The sequence below is a fragment of the Vipera ursinii genome, assembly GCF_947247035.1.
Source record: "Vipera ursinii genome assembly, chromosome: 12".
NCBI classification, from domain to species: Eukaryota; Metazoa; Chordata; class Lepidosauria; order Squamata; family Viperidae; genus Vipera; species Vipera ursinii.
The window spans coordinates 10,262,024-10,274,137 of record NC_139525.1 but is presented as its reverse complement, the minus strand read 5'-3'; the positions used below and the strand labels follow the sequence as shown (position 1 = coordinate 10,274,137).

General features: G+C 40.7%; 1 protein-coding gene across 1 annotated transcript in view; it reads right to left on the bottom strand.

Annotated features, from left to right (window-relative positions):
- Positions 1 to 12,114, bottom strand: part of POF1B (POF1B actin binding protein) — a 31,416-nt gene that overhangs the window by 16,358 nt on the left and 2,944 nt on the right. The window contains exon 2 of the mRNA XM_083372039.1: positions 634 to 714. Coding sequence (XP_083228165.1) covers positions 634 to 714 — 81 coding nt within the window. The remainder of the gene's footprint in view (positions 1 to 633; positions 715 to 12,114) is intronic.

Sequence of the window (12,114 nt, the reverse complement as noted above, 5' to 3'; positions counted from 1 at the left end):
TGTAGCTCAGGGTTGAGCTGTCAAGCCCTTGTTGCTCTCTGAAGATGGTTGTTTGCTTGCAGATGTGTTTTATTACCCAACTACAGAACAACATCAATGCAACGATAATGTTACTAGCTGGATAATAAAGCATCTGCAAGCACACATCAAGCATCGAGAACGCCAGGGTTTTATTTAGAGCCCAACGGCCAGGGAAAAAAGTATAAGGTAATTCTTGACTTACAACCAGAAGGGAGTCTAACATTTCTGTTGCTAAACGAGACAGTTCTTCAGTGAGTTTTGCCCCTTTTACAACCATTCTTGCCGCAGTTGTTAAGTGAATCACTGCAGGCTGAGTTAGTCACACGGTTGTTAAGTGAATCTGGCTTCCCCCATTGACTTTGCGTGTTAAAATGTCGCAAAAGGGGATCACGTGACCCCGGGACGCTGCGACCGTCATAAATGTGAACCCGTTGCCAAGCATCTGAATTTTGATCGCATGACTATAGGGACGCTGTAATGGTCGTAAGTCAAGAACTACTTTTATATGCATAGAGATCCATTTGATACTTTAACATACAGGCACAAATACTTAAATCTACTTCCAAGATCCTATGCCCCAATGCCACTGTGACCACAGTAAAACTTTGCTACCTTCTCAGGATTCTCCAAGATAATCCTTCGCACGCTGCCGTGGGAATAAGGAGACAATTTCAACGCTGGAGATGACACTTCCTGCAAGAAAGTAAATGCATAATTGGAATTGTTTAACGAAGAATATAGTCCATTATTGTTTTATTAGAGGAGAAAATAAAAACAGAGCCAAAGAAAATAGACCGCTAGGAAATTACAAAGTACCCTCAGCATGAATGGTTAGCCAGACTCCTTGGCTATCTAGATATTGCTGAACTACATCTCCCAAATCCTTCTCTAGTGATCACGGCTGGCTGGGGCTCTTGGGAATTATGGTTCAGTCTTTGTAGATAGAGGTGTTCTGTCAACACTGGACTTCTGATTAGACTCTGGACAACTAAGTATTCAGAAGGCTACCTTATTCAATCTGATGTTCTGGATTCAATTCCCTAGATCCCCTAAGGTTCATACTGGCTGGGAGATTGCAGGAGATGAAGTCCTACACAACTGGAGAGGAATACATAAGTAGGTAACAGGCTGTATAAATAGTCTAACTCTAACAAGTCTGATATTGAATTCCTGGTACAAAGATTTACCCTTTAGCAAATGAATGCATTAAGCAGACTCTTTAAAACATTACCATATTGAATTACCATAATTCGATTGAAGCAAGACAAAAATCATGGCCACGCTACCACCCACCATGCTTGGGAGTTCATCAAAGGCTGGCACTCCACAAGCAATTCTATCAATAGACACCATTGACCTACAACCAGCCTATGAATCCCTCAGAATCCAACTCAACCACACAGCCAACCAGTGATAGCAGCGACCCTCAATCAACCCATGAAAGCCCCCCCACCAGCACACCTTCTTATGATCCTCACCTGATGTAACCTCCCCATCACAAGACCTATCACAAGACTTTCACTGATGACTCACTCCTAACCCTGATGACTCAGCTTCCAGTTGAGCTCCGGATGGCTCGTTTCGCCGCGACCTGAAGACTTGGTTGTTTGAACAGGCCAGCCTGGACTGAGGGATTGGATTTTAGAGTTTAGGGCTATTGATTTAATCTTATTTTAATTTTTATACCTTGTGTGTTGTTAGCGTTTTAATTGCCCTGTACACCGCCCCGAGTCCTTGCAGAGGGGCGGTATATAAATCTAATAAAATAAAATAAAATAAATAAAATAACCCATCACAAGACCCTCCCTTGACACACCCACACCTGACCCATTACAAGATCCTCACTTGACACACCCACACTTGACCCATCACAAGACCCTCACTTGACACACCCACACTTGACCCATCACAAGACCCTCAGTTGACACACCCACACCTGACCCATCACAAGACCCTCACTTGACACACCCACACTTGACCCATCACAAGACCCTGACTTGACACACCCACACTTGACCCATCACAAGACCCTCAGTTGACACACCCACACCTGACCCATCACAAGACCCACTGACCACACGAAGCCCTTATAAGCAGAACACCCCTAACTCCCCTGATGATGTTACCTAGCCTGATAACGAAATGTTTGGAAACCAACCCCAGAAGCTAGGAAAACGAGCCTTCACCCTCATCTTTCATATCTCCCTGGTATAAGATTTGTTGCAGCCTTTCGTGGCCTACCAAGCGAAAGCGATGAAAATCTGTTGACATAGCCAGAAAATGGGAACTGCATTACCAAAGCAAATTATAAGACTTGTTAAGACAAAGTTGCAGATCATGTGATTTTTTTAAAGTGGCGTTGTCTTCATGCCTGCAAACGTTGGGAGCTTAGCCAGCTGTTGAGATTGATAACACAACTGGACCATATGGGACTTCCTGACAAACAACCAGTCTCAAGGCTACTGTTTTGGGGGAAGTGTTATGTATGCAGGCACCTGCATAGCAACAGCCACCAGGGGGCGTTGGCCTGAACGGTTGTTGGCGGGAAACCCAGTTTCGGCGGGAAACCTAGGGCCAACCCCATTGGCTGTCCACTTACCTGGCTAGGTATTTAAGGAGGCCAGGTAACCCTCATTCCCCAGTTGGCCATCCCCTCCAATAAAGAGCTGAACTCACACTCTGGCTGGCGTCTCTTCCTTGCGTCGGACCCACTACACAATAGGAAGTATTACATCAATTCCATGTGGGGAATCCTTCACCGGAAACAAGTCTACTATTAACCATTCCATGGGAAAAACTGGAACTGTGTTAATGTACTAACTAGAGTAAAATCAGGGAGCAGTGTTAAGTATCTGCTTGTCCCGAAGGTGCGTTCTCCAAAAGCCAACTGGACTTTCCTTGTTTTTTCCTTTGAAAAACTTTTGCTCGTCCTTCAAGAAGCTTCTTCAGTTCAGAACTGAAGCAGCAGCTGGATAAGAAGCAAGGTGTTTTCAAAGACCAAAAAAAAAGCAAGAAAGTCCAATTGCCTTTTGGAAAACGCACCTTTGGGACAACCGTGACATGAATGACTGAGAATCTCGGTAGACATAAGTATCTGCTTATTTTGCAGAGATGGAAAGAATGTTAATGCCTTGGAGATTATTCCGAGGCCTGACAAAGCATCAACTAAAAGGAAGGCGCCCGCAACAGAAGATCAAGTGTGCAGGAATTTATTTATTTAAAAAATGCATATGGCCGCCCATCTTAACCACCACAACAAAACCAATATATATAAAAGCAATCTTAGAAAGTAAAAAAATAATAAAATAAAAACCTTGCATTTGAATCTTCCCTTGGGATGCCCTGTGGCAAGCTCCGGCTGTGATAAAGTATAACAGACGTTGCCTTTCATGACACTTTGGGATAATTAATATCTCATTGCCACTATTCATTTTGCCCTTCAAAGCATTTTTTAAACAAGCCCACTGTTGTTGATTTATTGCTTATATATTATGGGTGGAAGAAACGAGCCCTCAGTTAGGTAAAAAAAAAGGAATTCAAATGAGGTCAATGGATCTCACGTAAGAAGGAATCCTTATCTTTCTTTCTGAGCAAAATGCCTGGAGGAGCTTCTCATGCTACTTGCAAAAACTAGATGAACCAGGGGGAAAAGACTAGCTATAGCACAGACACCCTCTCACAGTGTTAATTATTGTAGGTTAGAAAACCTCGGAGTTGCAAGTGTCACTGCTGAATTGACACATAGCGATGCAGATATCTTCCCTTTACCTCCCACAGTGTGTTGAATTGTGATAATAAAAGCTATTATTAATCTAAGGAGGGGGGGAGGGCAGGAGCAGGAAGAGGACACCAGAGGAGAACATCTACAGAAGACAAGGTAGTTTAGAGGTAAAAGCCAGGCTTTCTAGCTTTGCTGTTTTCATTTCAAAGGATCAGGTTTCAAATGATGGAAAAGATCTGGAGAATATCAATAACATGCAATACGGATCATAGAATCTAATCCAATCCCCTGCTCAGTGCAGGAGACACCTTATTCCAACCCAATCAAATGGTTGACCAGTTTATTTTTTTTTGGGGGGGGGGAAACATCCAGTGATGGAGCAGCCTGAATGTGGAAGGCAAGCTGCTCCACTGGTTCACTGTCCAAAAATCTTTCCTTACTTCTAGGCTGGATATCTTTTTAACAACCTTCCCCTCATTACTTTCGTATGGTATATATGATATATTCTCAATTGTATTCTATGAGAAGCCACAGAAGAGTAGATGGATGATCTAAGCTTCCGTAAATAAATCAGTTTTTCTCAATTGCTTATTCGAAAGCGCACTTCACTCTGAATTGACTCTTTAGCATGCAAAACAGGTAATTTGATGTCCTCGGATATTTTAGACTCAACACTCATTAGCCACATCAACCATGGTTTATGACAAGGTGCTAAGCTCCAAGTTTCTGACGGGCATCAAATTGTTTACTCCTGACCTAAGGAATCCATCCCAATTCCTGCTTTAGAAGCAGACAATCATGCCCAGCTAAAAATCATGAGCCTGATTGTCCATTTATGTACCATGTGTTTTGTTTCTTTAATTGAAAGATGGCAGCATTTGTGTTAGCAGAATAAACTGTGTCTCTACATCAATTTCTCTGAATTTACTGCCAAAGTTAACAAAACAAACTAATGAATAAGATGGATCAATGAATGGACAAAATGATTGGATGCTAGCAGCTAAGAATCCTAGCTGAACTCAAACTTATTTGACCGTTGCTTATCCCATTACTCCTTCTGCTCGCTGGCATGTAAAATTAGATATAGCAATAGCATTTAAGCTTACATACCGTCCCATAGCACTTTTACACCCCTCTCTGAGCGGTTTACAGTGTCAGCCTGTTGCCCCCAACAATCTGGCTCCTCATTTTACCAACCTCAGAAGGATGGAAGGCTGAGTCAACCTTGAGCCAGTCAAGATCGAACTCCAGACTGTGGGCAGAGTTTGCCTGCAGTACTGCACTTTTAACTACTGCGCCACCAGGGCTCCTAGTGGATACAATTTAAGTTCACCAGAGTAGCATTCCATAGAAAAATGATTCAATTCAGCCCCTGGTTTAAAGTGCAGGTAGTTGTCCCCTTATGCTCTGGTTCCTCACCCATGCAGACAGCTGCAACAGACAAGGAACTTCAGATAATATCGGGAAGGAAGCAATGGGCCAACTAAAAGAAGGCACAGAAGACTTTTTCCTACAAACATCTCCTCAAATCTGGTAGCACCACTAATTGGCTGTTTAGCCAGTAGAGGGATAACAGAACAAGAGTTGTTCTTCTAGTCCAACGCCCTGCTCAAGCAGGAGACCCTATACCATTTCAGAGAAGTGGCTGTCCACTTTAAAGGCCTCCAGTGATGGAGCGCCCACCACTTCTGGAGGCAGGTTGTTCCACTGGTTCATTGTTCTCACTGTCAGGAAGTTTCTCCTTAATTCCAGGTTGCTTCTCTCCTTGACTAGTTTCCATCTATTGCTTCTTGTCTTGCCTTCAGGTGCTTTGGAGAAGAGGTTGACTCCCTCTTCTTTGTGGCAGCCCCTCAATATTGGAAGACTGGATCTCAAACTGCGGAGCTATTTCTTCAGGTTTAGGACAATCCATTAGTCAAGGTGTGTGTGTGTGTGTGGGGGGGAAGTAATATCAGTTCTTTCCTATTCTGCTCTAAGCTGACTATATTTCCAACAGCCATCTGAGAATCTGGTAGGATCAGAAAAGAAGAACCTTCATTTATCTTCTCAAGGCAAAGAGTCTCCAGCAGATCCTCATAAACTTGTCTAAACCGCACCCTGCAGCCTCAGGGCCATGGAACATACATAACTCATCTGTGTATTTCCCACTTTAAGCACAGTAAGCTAAAACATAAATAAATGAATTGGCCTGTTCCTGGCCTACGAACTCATATTATTGCTGACAGTGAAAGAAAGGATGAAGCAAAATCAAAGGCTGATCTTTCGAGACTTATTAAGGATGGTTTTCCTAATCCTACAGAGAATAAGATGCTGGAAAAAAACCCACGGGTATTATTTTTAACTGGGATGGTTATTGGTTGATGCAAGCAAGGTGGCACAGATTCTGCCAAATCGGCTAAGCTTTAGGTCCCGGGTAGGGCAGAGATCCAGGTTTCTTTTATGGTAATTGGCACGTGTCACAACACATCAACGCGACCCGTCACATTAATGAAATCAGAAGCAATAGTGCAGCCACACACATCTAAAATGGAATGCTGCAGTTATTTTTCTTCCCCTGAAAATTAGCACGTGCTATTTCTTTGATATTTTTGATGTGATTGGGAACTCATTACAGAGTAAGGAATGTAGCTCATATTTCTGTTGGAAAAGACAAGACTCCGATCTCACATTTTTAGACACGGAAAGGGCAAAATCACAAAATAAGTATGACCTCTACTGCCCAGACATATATCAATCAGGCCACAAAAAACAGCTGGCTAAGAACCATGCCAACATACAACACATGGACATCCATGAACTGTGGACATTCCAATGGAAAGCCAAGTCTTTCTTGAGCTAAAGTTCAGCTCCTGGTAGACTACATGGACACACCCATGCATTTTCTTGGAAATACTCTAGTCTAGAAGAGGCCTGCTATTGCCTTCTTTGAGTGCTTTTTATTCGTACTTTCCAGGGCAGCTTTCAGCATTAAGACTTCTTCTTTCCAAGTATTGACCAAGTTAACCTGGTCCATCACTGGGGGTGTTTAAGCAGAGATTGGACAACCACTTGCCTGAAATGGATAGGGTCTCCTGCTTGAAGCTGAACTAGAAGACCTCCAAGATCTCTTCCAACTTTATTATTCTGTTCATTAAAAAAAACAAGGAAACTTTGTTTCCTCAGCATTAGACAAGGTCAGCTAAGCTGTCATCTATGACTAGTCTGCTATTGCCTCCTCCCAGAAGGTTGGTTCTGATCATGATTTTACTTCCGAGCCTAAACTGTAGTTCCAGGATTTGTTTTTTGGCTCCTCTACAAGCCAAGGTGAGCCCAGTTCCACCACCCACATAAGATTCCAAGCCTAGGTTATTTTTCGGGTCTTGCAGAAATATCACCAAATCATCAGCAAAGGCCTTCAATTACCGTAATAAACTTCCTTCTTAACATTTATACCTTTTATTTTCTCATCTTGCCTGATCTCTCTCTTCAGGACTTCTTCCAGCACCAAGATAAACAACAGGGGAGACAGTGGTCATCCTTGTCTTCTACCCTTCCGAATTTCACATGAGTTAGTTAGATCGCCGTTAATAACAATTTTTGCTGGCTATATGGAATAAACAGCTTTGACCCCTTGAATAAAATTCCCCCCAAAGTCCATTTCTAAAATAGAAAAAATAGAAAAAAATAAAAATAAAAAAACTAAATAAAAAAAAGATCCTGAGCCTCGGAAACAAATGATGGAGACTTTAAGAGGCAATGCAATATAATGCTACACAACTTTAACTGAAATATTTTATTATGGGAAAGATTTCGGGAAAACATCTGGGGGAAAAAACATTATTCTCTTTGGAATGAATTATTCAAATGCAGAAGCAATTCAAAAAAGGCTGAATGGAAAGACTTAACCTCTTTCCTTTTTAGTATTTTTTTAAAAAGCTTCCTTTTTTTAAAAAAAGCCACCTTTATCTTAGCTTTTAATAACCTTGCTTTTAATATAGGTTTTACATCTATCACCAAGCACCAGAGACCTACCTGGCTGCACAGCAGTTTAAGATGTTCAAATGGAAAATGTAAAATCCGGGCAAACCAAATGTAAATTTGGAATAAACTTTCCAAGCTACGAAAACTTTCATACGGCACTTCAAGATGTTTTTAGGTTGGACTTCCTGGAATGCAAAAGTTTTTGAGAAAGTACGGACATAGGACGGACATATTATGGCTCTGCTCAACTCCAATACAAAGTTCAAACTTCATAGATAATTTGTCAACCTGCCAGAAGCCTGTTTTGCAAGAAAATACACACTCCCTTGAGTCAAACCTGACCCATGGTTATTTTTTGGCAACAATTCAGGTGCAGTTTAGCTTTGGGAATCTCCTTCACCTTCTCAATTAACAACTTTGGTTCTCCCTGGTGAATTTCCATTGAAATATTAACCCTATCCAACATTGCTTAGGGCTTCTGAGCCAGCCAGGTGTTCCCACCTGCTGGAAGAAGTGATATAAAAGAAAAATGCCTCATCCATGGTCTTCAGCTTCACCTACTATCTGAACTTCCGCTAAAACAACAATAATGACAAACACCATCCTTAAATCCTCCTTTCTTTCTTTCTTTCTTTCTTTCTTTCTTTCTTTCTTTCTTTCTTTCTTTCTTTCTTTCTTTCTTTCTTTTCTTGACAGGTCTACTACCTATTTGGGGAAAAATTGAATCCAGGAAATATGGAGCTTTCTGCTTACTTTCCTAACAGAATACTATTCAAACCTTGCTGTAAGGTAACCCCAAATCCATAAAAACTCTAAGTTAAACAGTTAACACAGGCATTCCCTGGATGAAGAACGTTCAATTTACAACTTGTACCTGCGTGGAATGGTTTGGCCGTTACTAAAAATGGCGGACAGTGTTCTCCTTCCTCAAGCCAACGAATTGCCAACCTAACAAGGCAAATAGGTGGACTCAATTGTGATTGTTAAGTCAAGGACTACTTGTACACCATTTGCATTTAAAACCCAACTCCCAATTCTAAAATTGCTCCACAGGTTGTTGTTGTTGTTGTTTTTTTAAAAGAAAGTACTATCTGAAGCCAAAACATGTTCCACTGTTTTCATTTTCAGTGCATTTATTTACTTTTCTAAATACAAAGTACATATCCTTTCATTTCCACTGTTAAAACAAGCTTGCTCTTTCATTGCTTTTGGCATTTTTCTCCCAACTTGGCTCTTTTTACAGCACCAAACTGGTCAGTAGCCTTGGGGCTGCTGTAGCAAAACTCTTGGATTCAACCCCTTAATAAATCAATCATTAATTAATTAATATGAATGTTCTCTGGCAGTCTGCCTGGTAAAGAAGTGTTGATTCAGTGGAAATAATTCCCTTGGGGTTTTTTTTTTAAGCAAAAGTCTGCACCGAACATAAAAAAAAACCACACCAAACCTTTGAAAAAAAAACTTACAAGGATGAAAGGGGAAAAAAAGATGACAAGTGAAAAGAAGATTTTGACTTGGAGATTTATTATAAAGGCTGCCATTTTGTTTTGTTAAAGCTCATTGTCTGACATTAATTCTAACAGCCACTAGATTATCATGCAATTATGTAACTTCCAAAAATAAATAATTTCAGTGACTCAGAACAATGGGTGTAGTGGATACCGAATTTAGTAGTAGGCTTGCTAAGAAGCCTCAACAGTGGTTAAGGAGAACATTATGCTCTCATCTGATGAAATAAGAGAACCGACAACTCATTCTCTGTACCTTTTGTGTGTGCCCAACCTCACAACAATTCTGTGTATCAGACTCTTTTATTTAACAAAGCCACTGGCCCCAAATCACTCGGTGAAATCTAATGCTAACCAAAGATTTGAATCAGGACCTCCTTCATTTTATCCAATTCTCTTTTCTGTGGCTGAAATTCTGCAACAAAGTTGTGCAGAGTGGTAGAATTTGTTTCTGAGCTGGCACGTATAGGATTACCGTGTGACCTTCTCAACACCATAAAGCCACATTCCTTTGACCAGAGAGCACTTTAAAGTGAGGCAAGAATGTGGAGCAATCAATAATCGGAAAAAGATGGGCCGGTTTGGAATTTCAAGCATGTAGAAAAGAAATTAACATTTACTGCTGTCCAAGGGAAAGAGTCGGACTCCCCAAATCTTTTTATGTTGTCAGAAACGGGTTCATCTTTAAGGTACCACAAGATGTTCTGGCTGGATCTAAACTGAAACGGAATTCTGTCTTGCTTTTTTCAAAGCAGGAACCAAATCAGGAAATGTTTTCTAACAGTCAGGGTTTATCTGAAATGGTTAGCAATTACACCTGGAGCAAGACAAAAGATAAAAGTCACATCCTGAAATGAGCTTTGCCCATAGGTCTCTAAAACTTGGCAACTTGTGGACTTCAACTCCCAGAATTCCCCAGCCAACATGGCTGCTTGAGGAATTCTGGAAGGTGAATCCAGAAGTCTTTTTTAATTGCCAAATTTGGAGATGTCTGGCTGAGTCCAGTTCCTACCTGGGGTGAAAAAAAAAGAGACAGCTAATCTTAAAACATAAAACAGTTTGTTCGCTTGCCTTATTTTTAGAGCCTTTATTGTTTGATAAGTTAACGTAATAGAGACAGAAAAGAATGCCACAATGGTAGTCTAATAAAAAAAAGAGCCATGATAAACTGAAATAAGAGGAAGGAATGAGAAGGTCCCTGTAGAAATAATTAAATATATATTTAAGGCTTTAGTGATGGATTAAAATTTGTGATCTAGACTGAATAGCACAGGGGTCTTCAAACTTGGCCCTTTTCTGACTTGTGGACTTCAACTCCCAGAATTCCTCAGCCAGCAAAGCTGGCTGAGGAATTCTGGGAGTTGAAGTCCACAAGTCAGAAAAGGGCCAAGTTTGAAGACCCCTGGAATAGCAGGTTAAAAGCTGAGCTGGCTCCTGTACACATAGGGTGGGGGAGGATGACAAAACCAATCTGGCAACCTCATCACACACGCATGAGAGGGGTGGAATTTGCAACCTTTCTTTTATCATTTTGACAAAAGCCTTTGATCTCGCAGACGCCTCCATAGACTAATATGTTTTAATTGGGACACAGTTTCTTCACTAGTTGGCAGGGAGAACAGCAAACGAGGCTGCGAAACTCAAGTTTATTAAGGAGCTAAAATTAGATTATTTTTTTGCTCTGACTACTAAAAAGTTTTAAAACCAAAGGAATGTAAACAGGGGTGATAACAAGAATTAAGGCAATGGCTGTTTCAATGGCAAATCCCAGCAGCAACTCTCAAAAACACAGACTATAAGGGCAAGGTGCATCCTTTTAGTGCAACCTACAATTGAATCCACACACAAAAATTCCTGATCGGTCAAAAATGTATTGTAGAGCACAACCGGCAAAGGACATCTTACCTAGGTTCATATCACCTGTGATGCCTAAAACAAACCACATCACGGCTCAAGGCAGCCCATCAACCTAGTGTAACATTGCCAAAGAGGAAAGTGGTGCAATTTTTTTAAAAAAAATATGCCCAGAATCATGAATTTGAGGCAGGAGGGAAGACCAGTTCAAAGAAACAAATAAATAAAGCGTTGCTTATTATCAGGTTTTTGGTTTTTTTTCTGGCTCACAAATAACTGCTACAAAAAGCTTCTGGAATATTAAGATTGTTGAATAAGTTAAGATTCACTCCCCTCCCAACTGCAGAAGATGGTAATTAGTCCAACCTTCCATAATTAAACTCTCGTCTTTTAACGGGATAGAAAATATGCAACTCTAGCGATTGTAAGGGCCAGGGTTAAAAAAAAATGGGAGTCAGCAATTTGATTTACTGTTAAGTTCTGCTCTTTGATGGGTTGAGTGATCCATCAAAGGGTTTGGGAAGGGGAAAGAAACAGAAGTACGTAATTTAGGTTCATAAATATTGTTTGGAAATGATGAGGAACGTCCAAAGAGCGTACTTGAAATGTATAAAATCAAGTCTACAGGTAGAACTTAGTATCATGGTTTCAAAGTCCTTTGGGAGATAGGGCGGCATATAAGTCCCAAAAATAAAATAAATAAATAAATAAAGGAACACAGAACTGGATAGGATGGATGGGGAGGATGGATGGATGATGGACGAACGGACGGATTGGTAGACAGAGATAAATATATCCTTTCTAGAACTAAGTTTCAAAGAAGCTGGCTTGTCCAGTGCCTCTGGCAAGCAACTGTAGGTTACAAACCCATTTCTCACCATTAACATATAGATAGTATAAGACAAGAACTGGGTCCAGAATTTCCATTATTAGCAAGGTGGCTGTTAAGTGCAACAACTGCCTCAAATGATCCCAGAATTACATAAGAATGTCAATAATAATAATCCACCCCTCTCATAAAAAAAGGAAAAGAGAAATTCTTCTTTTACC